The sequence below is a fragment of the Stegastes partitus genome, unplaced genomic scaffold (assembly GCF_000690725.1).
Source record: "Stegastes partitus isolate 25-593 unplaced genomic scaffold, Stegastes_partitus-1.0.2 Scaffold15, whole genome shotgun sequence".
Taxonomy (NCBI): Eukaryota; Metazoa; Chordata; class Actinopteri; family Pomacentridae; genus Stegastes; species Stegastes partitus.
This window is the reverse complement of record NW_007577746.1, coordinates 1,301,012-1,316,067: the sequence shown is the minus strand read 5'-3', so window position 1 is coordinate 1,316,067 and position 15,056 is coordinate 1,301,012. Positions and strand designations below refer to the sequence as shown.

Here is a 15,056-nt window from a genome sequence, read left to right as displayed (position 1 = left end):
CGACCTTCTAGCTGTGAGGCAATGGTGCTAACCACCTGCACCACCTAGCAGCCATATCACAAATTAAAAAGTGAAATTCTGACCCACTGCTGTGGTCCTTTATCTTGGAAAACAACATAGTATGTAGGTAGAGTTTTGTACTGACTTAGTTACTGTACAAAACAAAAGCAGCTAATTCTGAGGAGTCACATGGGAGGTACAGATGCAAGGAATGACCAGAGTTGTAGGACAGAGGGCTTCGATGAACCTACTCCTGGCTGTTCCCAGCTTACAGAGTAGACTCCGGCTGTAGGGGGCTGCTGCTCAGAACCACCTCTTTTTTGTCAAAGTTTGTATCATGCAAGAACGCAGCCCTGCTTGTTAGATTCCCGATGAGCTAGCCCTGCAAGCAAATGTTCCACTGAGACAGTTCACCCATCACTGCTCCTGAATCCTAGACAGTTGTGATTGGTTTAAACAAATACACACAAGCCAGAGTGTTTTGTTTATTTTCTTTGCCATTTAACAGAGGATAATGAGGTGCAGCCAGACCATTCTCCAGCACCGACACAGGCAGATAGGTCTGGCTTTGCTACAATTCACACAGACAGACCTGGTGATAAGCACAATGGAGCAGCCAGTTGTGGATTTTTGGTAGATCCTGAACATTCAAAGCTCCTTTCTAACTTATGGTACTCAAATGCAGTATTGTGTTTCCCATTCACACATTGGTGGCAACAGAGCTGCCATACTAGGTGCCTGCCGCCATACTTGGGGTTCAGTGTCTTGTCCAAAGAGACTTCGGCAGGGGTAGGGACCGGGGATCGAACTACCAACCCGGTCTACCACCTGAGCCACAGCCGCTCATCATTTGCCTCCAACATGGTCGCAGTCTGGAGCCTGTAGTTGTATAACTGATTCTGTCGTGTATGCAACATGTATGTCCTCCATCCTTCCATATGATAGTGAACCTGTGTTCCTTCTTCCTCAGCTGCTCATCAGTCATGGCCGGTCTGTCCAGCTACGCATTGCGCATGGCCAGACTGAGTTCACAGATCTTTGGGGAAGTGGTGCGTCCGACAGACTCCAAGTCTATGAAGGTGGTCCGGCTGTTCCAGGAGCCCCCTTTGGCCAGGAGGAAGGAGGTGTATGACTGGTATCCACAGCACAATATTTACTACGCTATGACCAAGAAGCTGAGGTTCATGGGACTGTTCAGGTACCGTAGAAACCAACACGCGTTGTCAACACTTGTGACAAAACTTTGGTCTGTGCTTTGATAAAATGACGTGAAATAGTCCTTTATCTAGTTTCCTCACTACCATGCTGCCAGCAGCCAACATCTACACAGGGTTCCAGCTGCAGCACTGAGTGTGAAGATAAATAAAGCATTGATACAGCAGCAAACAGCTGATGTTTAGTCAGTGTGCAAAAAAAAATCTTGAAACAATAAAAAAATAAAGTTTTAACAAAACATTTTATTCATATAATTTCCCTCATTTTGAAAAATGTGTTTCATTTCAGCGCTCTATTGCTGTTTTGAGTTTCTCTGCTGCTTTTTCCTCTCTGCTATGTCCTGTTCTGTTCCGGTCTCTGTGTGTCTCTTTTGATACAGACTAGGGCCCGACCCATATGGATGTTTTGAGGCTGATACCGATTCCGGTATTTGGCAAAAAATTCTGACAACCGATTAATCGGCTGATTAATTAAAAAAATGTATAATGAATGAAATCGCTTCTTTTTTGGTCCCTTAATGCTGCAACAACAAAGATCTGAATCACAGGCAGAACATTTTGTTGTTCTACACTTTGTCCTTTAGTGTCTGTCTGTAGTGTCTACAACAGAGAGGAAGTGTCAAGAACAAAAACATGCAGCAGAGCATTAAACATAATATACATCAGTAAAAAAAAAAGTTTTCCAAACAAATATGTCTGTCATGTGGGTATTTTATTTTAAATCTGCATTGTTCTTCCTATGGAGCATGAATGTAGCTACCAGCTGTACTGATGACTCCATCTGTAGGTTCAGGCCATAGGTGTAGCTGTATGCAAGCAGCATGATGAGTGAAGCTACTGCACAACATTATTGATGCAGCTCTCTGATGTTCTGGACTCTCACAGACTGGGCTGTCTTTAAAGTCGATCAGAATAAGCTAATAACAATGTAAGTTAAATAAATGAGGTAAAAAGTTGGATAAACAGTTTAAAAAGCTGTTTCCTGTAGTTCTCTGTCAGAGTGAGGCTCTGTGCCGGTGTTGGTTTCAGACTTTGTGTCAGAGTGAGAGGTCTCACCGCTGGACGGTCGTCAGCTATCTTAACTCTTCATCATCTCCGTGTCCAAGTCGGACTTGTTGACAACAATCAGCAGCACAAACGGAGCTTTTCGTGGTGTTGCTGAAGTGTTCTACAGCTTTGCCCTGGACAATATTTGTCTTTTTACTAAATCAAGTTGTACAAAATGAATGTAGAAAAGCGACTGTGACACTGAACAGCATTTACTGTTTAATGAGAAATCAAGAATATATCGGCGCTTAATCGGCAAAACTCTGGCCGATGATGAGTGTTTTGAAAAGGGCTGTAATCGGGCAATTTAATCAGCCAGCCGATAAAGCGGTCGGGCCCTACTCCAGAGTCTGCTCCATTCATACGTTACTAAACACATGTACTTGCTTTGGTCAGACACACAAACGCACACGTAGCAGAACAGAAGACTTGAACCTAATTTGGAAAAAGAGAGGTCGAGAGAAGATGACGTGACTCAAGGTGACAACAAGTCATCGTGGCCATTCAGTGTACTGTACAGTTCAAGTGTAAGCCAGTGGTTGTTGCGGGATTACTTTTTGTCGACTCTTGTGTACACAATCAACTTTGATTGTAAATTAAATGTAAAGGTTGGTGCAGGTGAGGCCCAGGTGCTCATTTGTTTCAGTGTGAGGCGCTGGTTCTCTAGTGACATCCAGTGGGTCCAGAACTCGCATACAGCACCTTTTGGATTCATTGTTACAAGCCATCGAAGTGTGTGATTTAGGACAAAATAAAAAGGAAGCACCTGCCAGTCATTTTTATTTCTACATTTGAAAATGGAAATTGTAACTCTTGCATAATTTTATCAAAATGTGACAGAGAAAAGAATTGTTGGACTTACACATTTGCTAGAATTTGAAAATGCACGCCAGGCATTGTTGTTTTTTCTTTTTTCCATATATATCTTTTAATACTTTAGTGTAACGTATGTTCACATATAAAGTATTTAAATGCAAGAGAGGCAGCTAGTGAGTCTATCTGTGGTACATTTAAGTGACTGGACCTGATATGGAAAAGCAAACACTGATCTAGATAAGGTTTTAGGGAACAACACAAGCCATCAGGTCAGTGGAAGTGCCTGCATGCGCAGCAAACCCACATCTATGGAGTGCTACAAAAAATTCTGCTGCATTGAAGGTTGCCCAGAGCACAGTGGCCCCATAATTCCTCAATGTAAGAAATGTGGAACCGTCAGGCTGCGTCCTCAGGCTGGCCACTCAGCCAAAGTGAGCACTAAAGAGAGAAGCAGGAGTTACCTAACCACGATTATTTTGACAGATAAGTGGAATTGCAATTTGATTTCTTATATATTTTTTAAGATAAGATCATCCTTTACTGCTGTACAGTGAACTGTTTTGCTCCTAGCCGTCAATCAGAGAAGCAGAGAGAGTGTTCTTCCTGAAGGTGGCAGGCCAGCTGCTTTAAGGCTGCATACAGTGAAACAGTGGCTGGGACTGTCCGGAACAAGGCAAACACTAGGGTTATACAGTGATGGTACATTAATCTCTGTGGTATCTTGAGTAGAAGCCAATAATGTAATATCGGCAGATAATGTAATGAATTTGCTCTTTTTAAAATGTAATAGACCAATAATGGGATAAAAGTCCTGAACCGATAACGTCATATCTTTTGGCCAGTAACTTAGTAAGTTATTATGTTATTGGCCTGGTAAAAAAATAAAAAATAAAAAAAATCTTTGCAAATGTAATAACCAGCCAATAACGTAATAACTTATTGTGTTTTTGGCCAAAAGTTATTACGTTATCGGCTTCTACAAGTCACATTCTGGGAACTTGAGGCTTTTAATAATTTGATGAAAAGAGGAATAATGTAGGACCTTTTAAAGCAAATGATGGAGAAACCATGAACATATTAACTGCTCTCTCTTCTAATGCAAGGATGAGAACTTTAAAACGTGAACTGCTCCCAGTATGGACTTATTCCATTTTTCAAATGGGATAGAATAATGAATGATTGAACATAGAAATATTGTCCCAAAAATTGTGGTTGTGTTCAGTTAAATAATTAAATTAATAATAGTAATGATAGTAGTGAGGTAAAACATTAGCATTGGAATGTCATGCACGTGGCTGTGGAACAGCATCTGATAATGCGCACTCTGCAATCAAGCAAAGAAAAGTAAGAGTCCTAGACAGCTGTAGGTGGACACAGCCTCCTGATCTGAGCAGTGAAGCCAGTGACTTAAACTGGCATTCTCTTTAATGGCCAGCAGGGGACGACTCTTCTGGTTTTAAAAAGAAGTCCAGCTGTGTAGAAGGCCTCCAGAGGATACTTCTCTTTTGATGTGTCTCCTCAGTGAACATTTTGCTCGTGACTATGTGGTCTGAGTGGCTATTTTTCAGGAGTTTGTGAATTCAGCATGTTGCTCATTTTGTAAGTTGTGGCTTCATTTCGTATCAAATAGATGCTGAAGCCTGATATCCTGAATGAAAACCTGTTTCAGAGCACTCTGGACCTCAAACTAGGCTGAAAGTTCACCTTACATGGTGATGTCAGCATGCAGCCAGTGCTGGAATGGCTAAGCGACAACATAGCGCAGCATGCAGTGAGGAAGTGGAGTCGCCCCGACTGTAACAGCTCACCTGGTCAATTCAGTGTGTTGTTCATTTTTACAGCATACGAGTCCACCTGTACAACAGCGGCAATGTCATACTCACCAATCTGCAGCTCTTTTTCACACAATTCCTTTAGTTTTTGTTTTGATCTGTGTTGAGTTGCTGTCAGTGACATTCAACACCTCTGTAGGTGTTTCACATGAGAAGCCAACTACAGTATGAAGCCCTGCTGGAGGGATTTTAATGTGAAGCTTTGATGTGTTGAGCTTGTCTGGTGGTAGCTCAGTAGACATGGTACATGTTCTGATCAAGTCTTTTCTTCCTGTCCAGAGACGAGCATGAAGACTTCAAGGAGGAGATGCGGCGTCTGAGAAAACTACGAGGAAAAGGGGTACCGAAGAAGGGAGAGGGGAAGAGAGCGGGAAAGAAGACATGAACTGTAACACCTCCACTCCTTCATCGTTACACAGGACTTCAGTTTGGAGGCAGACTGAATCACTGTGTACGCTGTCACTGTGGGGGGATTCAATCCTGAGTGTTTGCCACTGGTCTGTTTTCCTATGCTGGCAAGAACAATACCTTTAGGCAACATTACACATAAATGCTCTCATCTGTGTCTTTTGTATTGAACTGATTTGGCTCCTTTTAGTATTTATTACTGCGTTTCAGTCACACAGAGCTAATCAGACATTAGCATGTGACTTCCTGTTAGGTACCACTGACACAAGCAGCTCATTATCATCATCTGAGGGCAGATACAACAGTGTTACGCCTATGGTCACGTATTTGTATGATTCATGGAGTAAAAACAAATCCTGTTGTGTTGTAGCTACACAGCTGCTTATGTTGACTTTTGAGTTAATGTTAGCTCGTGTTAGCTTGACCGTGGATGGAATGGCTGAAAACGATGTCCAGAACTAGACAGAACTTTGTGTTTTCCAAATAAAACCAACATGAGGAATGTGGAGTGTTGCAAAGCTTCCTGTGCATGCTGGTCAAAGTAGGGACAAAAGGAGAATCCACAGTACAACCACGGCGCTGCACATGTCGGTGGAGCTGTTAATTCTGCACCGTGTCCTATGTGATTTGCTTCTTTTTTTTCTAAATAGCTGTGCATCGATGAATGAACCACTGCATGTAGAATATCTTAACTTTGGGACACTGTAGCTCCCACGCTCAGGGCTTTGGAGATTAACTCTGACCTGTCAGATAGGCTCTTCATGGTCCTATTTCACAGCTCCAGATATATCTACAAGCCCGGATGACAAACTGCCTGTCGACCTCAGTTCCACAGATGCCCCTCAAGTCCTACGACGCGTCAGTAAGATCTGATAATTACACGTTCTCTGAGTTTGTTAGAGTAATGTTACCGCTAAAGTACAAGCTACTTACTAAGACAGGTCCCTCGATATCACTTTGTGTGGATGCTTGTCCTCCATATGACAGAAACAGAATTTTGAGTCAAATGATTCAAACTATGCTGCCTCTGAACTGCATAGTCGGTCAATGATCAGAAGGTCGGTGGTTCCATTCCACCCTTTAACCTGTGTCATGGTCATTGTGTCCTTGGGCAAGACACTTCACCACCTGCCTGGTGTGGATGCGTATGAATGGATTGTTGAGGTGGTGGTCGGAGGGCAGAATGGCAGCCATGTAAATCGGATCAATTGTTATTATAAATGTTGTCATTTAACATTTTAAGAGGGTTATTGCAAAACATTTTTAAAAATGTTTTTAGGGAACATTCTCCCAGAACATTCTCGGAACTTAAAGAGAACTTCTTGCTGAAAACATTGCATCAACTTTCCAGTCAATATTCTAAGAACGTTCTGAGAACCAAAAATTTCCAGCTGGGTAACAACCTCAGCGGATGGGATCCAATGTAGAACAGTAACTGTACATGACTGCAAGATAAAACTTGGAACGTGGAAAGAAGCCTGATGGATGATGAGAGGACATTCTGTGGTCAGTGGAGACCAAGAGAAATGTGTTTGGCTCGGGTGGGGTCCAGCATGTTTGGCCTGGACCACCACAGTGAATGCACAGTCCTGACCGTGAGGCATGAAGGTGGGATATATCCATAACAATAATGTTCTGCTCTACCGTTCTTAAGTTGCCCCCAGGTGGGAAAATTAAGTTTTTGGAATTTAATTGAATTGAAACACTGACTGAGAAAATAAGTACCGACCGGTCTGGAGAAGCTTGGCAGAAGAGAAATATTCCAGCTTGATAGTGATCCAAAGCCCACTGCCAAACTTACACAACGGTCTCTAAATAAGAAAAACACTGAAAACTATGACCTGGCCAAGTTGAATCCAGCAGAACATCTTCAGAATATTTTGAAGAGAAAAGCAGAGCAACACAACCTCCCCAGCAAAGAGCAGCTAGAAAATAAAAGCTAAATAATGTCAGATCGTCTTTCCAGAAATTTTCTGGCATCTCCCACCCTGCCTTCACCCTGAGTCAGCTGGGTTAGACTGGTTACCTGTCCAGGTGAGCCTGCCTTCACACTGAGTCAGCTGGGTTAGACTCCGCCCCCCATGACTCTGGTGAGGATTAAGGTGTAGAGATGATGGACGGATGGATGATCCATGCAGAGGAGGACTAAGTCTGTCATCACCAATAGAGGAGCACATATGAAGGACAGAAACAGTTTAATTATCAGTAATGTAGCTGAGCGGGTGTTTGCTGCTCACAGTTCTTCCTGTGGGGCCTGTATTTTAGTAAATCTGTTAGTTTTGACTACACCAGAACAAAGACCAAACTGTTGGTGCAACTGATGCAGTCGTGGACCAGAACTCAGGACAAGTGTCCACGGGGATATGAACAGCCCAACACATCCTTCTTATTGATCTGTATTTGATTGTTAATTATTTGAAATATTTAGAGAACACAGTTCATGTAGTGACCAGAAGGTATCTGACACACACATGAGTTGGAGCACAGTGGTGTTGGTCCAGGACAGGATCATCTCAGTGTGGTCTGGTGGGTGACACCTGGGACACATGGAGCCCATCACTGACTCCACATCACCACAATAAAACCAGTATCATGTATTATAGTATGATGATGATGATGATGATGATGATGATGATGTGCAGGCTGACAGCTGGGGGCCACCATCGGGTCCAGAGGTTCACAGTTTAGGAGCTCTGTCGTGCCGTCCTGCGTCTCTGTCTCCCCCTCCTGTCCTCAGCACCAGCCTGCGTTTCCCTCTATTATTTTCCACTCAGTTTCTCGCAGTTTAAAATGGCGGCGTTGAGCAGCGCCGAGTCCCCACCGCCCGTCTTTAACGGAGAAACCACGGAGCGGGAGCCGGGCAGGGAGCGGGGCCTGGAGGAGCTGGGCGCCGGGCTGGACCCCTCCTGCTCGTCGGGGATCCCTGGAGGTCCGCAGGATGAGGAGGTAAGCGCTGCGGCGGCGAGGTAGCGGCTCCGAGCTGGCCAGGGGACACGGGCTCCGAGCGGAGGTAATTGGATGTAAATGTTCAGGAAACACCGGCTGGAACACGGATCGTGGAGGGGGTGGGGGGATGCAGTGCAGGGGAGAGACGATGCACAAAATGTGGACGACGCAGACCTCCACTGGACACGAAGATGCGGCAGGAAAATGCGGGCAGGAGGGGAAGCGCTGAGGCGGCGGAGCCCGTGTTTATTTGGGGCCTGCTTTATGCCACTCGCTCCTGGCTTCGTTTTTCAGGCTCACTGCAGCTGCAGCCTGGTGCGCCAACAGCACACACACACACACACACGCACTTGCACACACACGCACGCACACACACACAGGCACACGCACATGCACGCACGCACCGCTGTTGACACAACAAAGACGCGCAATTTGAGCGCTTTGTGCTGCGTTGTGCTGGATCGTTGTGGCCAAACTTTGGTTTTCAGCGACCCGCTGAGGCTCCTCACAGCCGCTCGGGAGGATGCTGCTGCTGCTGCTGCTGCTGCTGGAGGTGGAGGCTAGCTTCAGTCGTGCTCGTGATTTTTGAGGTGTAACTTAAGCACATTGGCTACTTTTGTCGCTATTACACCATTTTACAATCGCCGCCCCCTTCCTTGCCTACACACAAACACACACAGCAGGAAGCATCAGGCCGTGTCCTCCTCGGCGGCTGCACAGGCTCCGTGTAGCCTAGCCTCCAGCCTGCAGGTCACAGGCCTCTGCTGGACTCACACACTACAGGCTGCTGTTCAAAGTTTGCAATGCAGGATATGACAACATGTTAAAGCAGAGGTGCAGAGTGACATCCATCCCATCTGTCACACTTCTGTCCCCATTTTAGGCTCCAAACATGACTAAGGTGCCACTTTGCCTTTTAATTCAGTTTAGTTCAGTTCAGGCTTGTTTCGTTTACGTGCCACCAGTTTGTTGTCATCTCAAGGCACTTTGCATCGGCAGGTGAGGACCTGGAAGAAGTCAGAGTCAAAGTTACCTCATTGTCAGTTGTGCTGGACGTGTACACATACAGAGAACTGAATTATCCTTTCTCACAGTTTTCTCTCAGACCCTCATGTAAAGAAAAACACAAAGTTGGAAAAAAAAAACATACTGAAAAATATGTAAGCTAAACATCCATCCATCATCTCTACACCTTAATCCTCACCAGGGTCATGGGGGGCTGGAGTCTATCCCAGCTGACTCAGGGTGAAGGCAGGTTCACCTGGACAGGTAACCAGTCTATCACAGGGCTACACTTAGAGACAGACAACCAAGCACACTCACATTCACACCTACGGACAATTTACAATCACCAATTAACCTCAGCATGTTTCTGGACTGTGGGAGGAAGCCGGAGAACCCGGAGAGAACCCACGCTGCACGGGGAGAACATGGAGACTCCACGCAGAAAGATCCCTGGTGTCCTCACTGGGACACAAACCGCCGACCTTCCGGCTCTGAGGCGACGGCACTAACCACTGAGCCACCTGCAGCCCTAAGCTAAACATATAATATGCTAAAAACCAAGCACTTGGCAACAGTAGGTTGAACAAAAACTCTCCTTGTTCCAGCAGAACCAGGAAGTCTGTATAGCTAAGGGAGGGTTTCTGAGCTATCCTGAAATTTTAGTCCCTTTTATGGGATGAACTCCAACAACCTTGGCTGTTTTTTGTTTTTTTTTCGATACTCGATTTTGACAGACCCCTCATGTCTGGTTAGTCTCCACGCTCTCCAAACTCAACAGGCCCACTTTGTAAAACCAACTTCTCTTGATATGTCCTTCCCAGTCCAAACCCAGAACACCCTCATGCCATCTGAGAGCTGTATGATGAAGCCAGATCAGTGGGTTAGCGAGGTATGTTGAGCCTAAAGCCAGAGTTTTCAGTGTCACAAAGGTGGCTCTCTTTTTACCTGGCTAGATCTCCTTGGTTACTGATGCTGTGAAGCCAGGTCTCCATGGTAACTGATGCTGTGGAGCTAACCTGGTCAGGAGCAGGTTCTGTTCAGAGTTTCAGATTTAAATCGGCTGAAGGAGCGTCCCCCTTTAAGCAGATGGTTTCTTTATGATTCCTGATGATCCAGATTCTCAGCTGAGGGAATGTGTTTCATCTGCTGACATGTTGAGTTGTGTGTCACTAACATCACTGAATGAAGCCGTGGAGTTACAGCATCACACATTGTATATATTGTGTTGTCATGGGAACCAGACGTGTATTTAATTAGCGATGCAGAAATCACATCAATATGTTTTAATGTTTGGCTCTGATCTGCTGTCAGGTCTGTTTAAACTACTGATAGAACAGATCAGAACATGGATCATTCTGTTGGTATTTATTACAGAGAATATTCAGTGACATTAGTTTCGCTCTGATTGGGCCAAAAATTAAAGTGATCTCCTGCATGATGGGACAGAGTCAGACCTAAATGCACTTCAGCACAAGATCAGGTTTAAATGTATGAAGGTTAAAGTTTAACTTTAACGTGCAGCTGTCAGTTAGAAACCAGCGGCTGCATCAGTAAAATATCATATATGAACACATTTGGGCCGCAAGGTGGTGCAGTGGTTAGCACTGTTGCCTCGCAGCAAGACAGTCGCCAGTTGGCGTCCCGGTGAGGACACCCGGGATCTCTCTGTGTGGAGTCTCCATGTTCTCCCCGTGCAGCGTGGGTTCTCTCTGGGTTCTCCGGCTTCCTCCCACAGTCCAGAAACATGCTGAGATTAATTGGTGATTCTAAATTGTCCGTAGGTGTGAATGTGAGTGTGCTTGGTTGTCTGTCTCTAAGTGTAGCCCTGTGATAGACTGGTTACCTGTCCAGGTGAACCTGCCTTCACCCTGAGTCAGCTGGGATAGACTCCAGCCCCCCCCACCACCATAGTGAGGATGAAGCGGTGTAAAGATGATGTGACATTCTGTTGTGTTAGTTTCAGCCATTTTCTCACTCATACATTAGCTCCTTTTATGTGAAACGCACACAGAGTCTGAAGCAGAAAGTCTGACTTGACAAAGAAAGTTGAACCACCTTCGTGATACCCGTTATCTCTGGCTGGGGCTTTCGGTTTTGTCGAGCCGACTTACACAAAGAAAGCCTGGCTATGTCAAAGTTGCTTCATCGTACAGCCCTCTGATGTGATCTCACTCATCATCTCAGACTTTTCTCAGAAGACATTAAACTCTATTGCAACCATGTTTGCTGATCAGCTGCCTTCAAAAGATTGTTATACTGTGTTTTTGTTTTAAGAAGGATCCTGTTTTCTATCTAATCGCCCGAATTAAACATAATATAACAGCAACTGCTTAATTAAATCCTAACTTGAGTTATTTTCAGCCAGTAGAGTACGGGGCTGGGAGTTCCTACCAGCAGCTGGCTGGATGACACCGACTGGAGGTTGTGCTGCACCAGAACAAAACGGTTTCTGCTATTGTCCACTTTAAACCATAAACAAGTTCTCAGTACTTAACCACTGGCCATTTTCCAGAACATCACTGTTAACCTAATTCCTTTCTATCCAGTCAGCCGTCGCTTTAGTTTCTTTGAGTTTATTCTGAAAGAGTCCCAGAATGTGCTATAGATGGGTATTTCAACACATGGACTATTTACACGTTTCTCCTGAATTATTTGCTCAAACCTTTCCTTTGCTAAGAAAAGCAAAACATCTTCACACCGGTCAGAGTGTTTTGGTGTTTTTATTGAAGAACATAATGCAGAGAAGCTGCTAGTTTTTGTCTGTGCATTGTCTAAATAATTGATGAATTATTTCCTGTCCGTTTAGTTCCACTCCAGAAACTTTTGCAAGACCTGAGACATCCTTTCAGCTCGTCACTTCCTGCATTTCACAGCACTAGCCGATTGTTTGGCCCAAGTATTGTTGTCTGCAGCTTTGTCAATATCAGTGACAAATCATTCATCCAATCTACTTCACAGTGAACACAGACTGCACCGGGTTGTCGGAACAGTAACACTAAGACTAAATTAGCTGACGCCTCGTTAGGTATCAGCCCCGGTGATAAGAGGGTCAACCCTAACCTCTCTATACGTGATGTACGACGTCGTCCAGGGCTGCAACTGTTTTAAAGTAATCTAACAACTGTTTCTCAAATAATACAATGACAAATTCATTAGATATTGTAAAGATAACTACTCTGTTGTTGTGAAAAGTAAATCACTCAAAACAAATAACAAAAAAAGTGTCTCAGCAACATTTTGATACACGGATCATTTAAACAATGTTGTCACTCATACACGGCCATTAAAGTAAAGCGAAGCATAGCTCACTGCGTATTATATCATCCATCCATCATCTCTACACCTTAATCCTCACTAGGGTCATGGGGGGCTGGAGTCTATCCCAGCTGACTCAGGGTGAAGGCAGGTTCACCTGGACAGGTAACCAGTCTATCACAGGGCTACACTTAGAGACAGACAACCAAGCACACTCACATTCACACCTACGGACAATTTACAATCACCAATTAACCTCAACATGTTTCTGGACTGTGGGAGGAAGCCGGAGAACCCGGAGAGAACCCACGCTGCACGGGGAGAACATGGAGACTCCACACAGACGGATCCTGGGCCAAAATTGTAACTCAGAACCTTTGAGCTGTGTGTCCTGATCAGGACAATAACAGACTTCAACTTTAAAAGAATACATAGTAGATTAATTTAATCTGTGTCAAAGCAAGTCTGTCCCTGATCTGGAGAAATACTAGTTTTTCCAAAGCACTTGACTCAACATCTGAAAATGGTTTGTGACATGGATGCATTGCATTATTGTAGTAGTATACAGTTATATTATTTGCACATTGACATATTTTTACACCATGGCCAGCATGGTAGGGCACTGGCAAGCACTGTCGCCTCACAACTCTGAGGTCTTTCTCCATGTTCTCCCCGTGCAGCGTGGGTTCTCTCTGGGTTCTCCGGCTTCCTCCCACAGTCCAGAAACATGCTGAGGTTAATTGGTGATTGTAAATTGTCCGTAGGTGTGAATGTGAGTGTGCTTGGTTGTCTGTCTCTAAGTGTAGCCCTGTGATAGACTGGTTACCTGTCCAGGTGAACCTGCCTTCACCATACTTCACCATACTTTAGGAGACTCTGGCATATTTGGGGAGATGACAAAATTTCTGACCTGCAGACTACCTCGAACTTGTGGGTGCAGACAGCATTACAGCAGCCCTATATTACCATCAACAGCAGCAGCTCAGGAGTTAATTTATACATGGGGGCAATGGAGACACATTTAAAACAGGAGGAAGTGTGTTTGATGCTTCTTTTTGGTCGCGTTATAGGACGGATGTGATTATAAACGTGTGTTATTCATGTGTCTGTATACATGACCATTCGGGCTGTCAACCAGTGTTCTATATTCAATTATCCAGAAAGATGAATAAACGAAACAACAATAAAGAAATTAAAGAAAAACAAAAACATTCCAAAAGAAAAACAGCAGCACTACTGCTATTGTCTGTCTCCTGACTTCAGTAGCGGACCAGAACCGCTGCACTGATGATGGCCACGAGTGACACAACGCCACTTGTCATAGCCACTAAAAATAAGGTCAAGGTCAAGGTACAAAGAGCAAATAATTCAACAATGACCATGTGGTACTGCTGGGAGACAGTTAACCACCTAATTGACTCAAAGAGAGGGATTTCCACTTGGGGCACTGTTTGGAAACACTACAGACTTTGGTCAGTAGGTGGTGACACTGTGGGACCTGTAGATAAAGCTGATACGAGCTATGTAAACTGCACCTCGTCTATAATTCAAGCAAAGCTGTTTCAAATGCACATTCTGAAATAGTAGTGTTTTATTGTGTTCTGTTAGTTTTTCCTAAAAACCTGTCGGATAGCAAGGTTTAGGATTGTTAAGGGTCGGATTATGGAGTCACGGCTGTATTCTGCTTGCTGATGCGCCTTCCAGCTGACTGAAGTCACTTTACTGTCCTTGGTGACTGCAGCAGTGTGCGACGACTTCACACAGCAAAGCTACTATTCAGCATATCCATATGCCTTAAAGGGCATGTACAGTCAGAATGTGCCTACGCTAATCTCAGTGGTTAAAAAATATAGCAATGATGTTAATTGATAGAATTATTAAGTGTTTATTTGCCTTGATAGACAGAGATGGGCAGTGATGCAGGAAGTACTCAGATCCTTAAGTATCAGTGCAAATACTGCTCTGTACAAGTTGTTGATCAAAAGATGTTACTTTAAGGAAAGTATGGAAGTACCATCAGGACCGTGTGCTATGGCCTAGATTCTCAAACTGTGGTACACGTACCACCAGTGGTACACGAGCTCGCTCTAGTGGTGTGTGGAGAACGGCCATAAATATTTGTAAAAATGACAATTATTTTGAAAATATATATTATCCAAAACATAGAATTAAATACATAACATTACATATTAAATTTACATTGTCTTTCCTTTATTTTTGTCCTTATCCGTTTCTCTACCATCGTCTTCGCTGCTACCTCTTCGCTACCGCATTCGCCGCTAACAGTTAGCGACATTCGCTAAGACACCCCCGCTTTGACACGCTGTCAGTAAATCCTGGCGACGACCCTGAATGTGGTCCCCTCCAGCTGTCTGTCTGTCTGTCTGTCTGTCTGTCTGTCTGCATCCCCTCGAGCTGTCTGTCTGTCCGTCTGGGATGCTGTCATGGAGCCACGTTCCTGTTAAAGCAGACACACAGCAGTCCCTCCACTGGAGGGGTTAGCCTTTAGCCTAGCATGGCTCCTGCTGGTCTG

At 44.5% G+C, this 15,056-nt stretch overlaps 2 protein-coding genes across 2 annotated transcripts in view; both read left to right on the top strand.

The window, feature by feature from the left end:
- The window catches only part of mrps33 (mitochondrial ribosomal protein S33), an 11,134-nt gene extending 5,311 nt beyond the window's left edge, over positions 1-5,823 (top strand). Inside the window, exons 2-3 of the mRNA XM_008290351.1 lie at positions 971-1,198; positions 5,189-5,823. Of these exons, the coding sequence (XP_008288573.1) occupies positions 984-1,198; positions 5,189-5,294 (321 nt within the window). The 5' untranslated portion in view covers positions 971-983 and the 3' untranslated portion in view covers positions 5,295-5,823. The remainder of the gene's footprint in view (positions 1-970; positions 1,199-5,188) is intronic.
- Positions 5,824-8,107: 2,284 nt separating this feature from the next.
- The window catches only part of braf (B-Raf proto-oncogene, serine/threonine kinase), a 43,773-nt gene continuing 36,824 nt past the window's right edge, over positions 8,108-15,056 (top strand). Inside the window, exon 1 of the mRNA XM_008290340.1 lies at positions 8,108-8,263. Within this exon, the coding sequence (XP_008288562.1) occupies positions 8,108-8,263 (156 nt within the window). The remainder of the gene's footprint in view (positions 8,264-15,056) is intronic.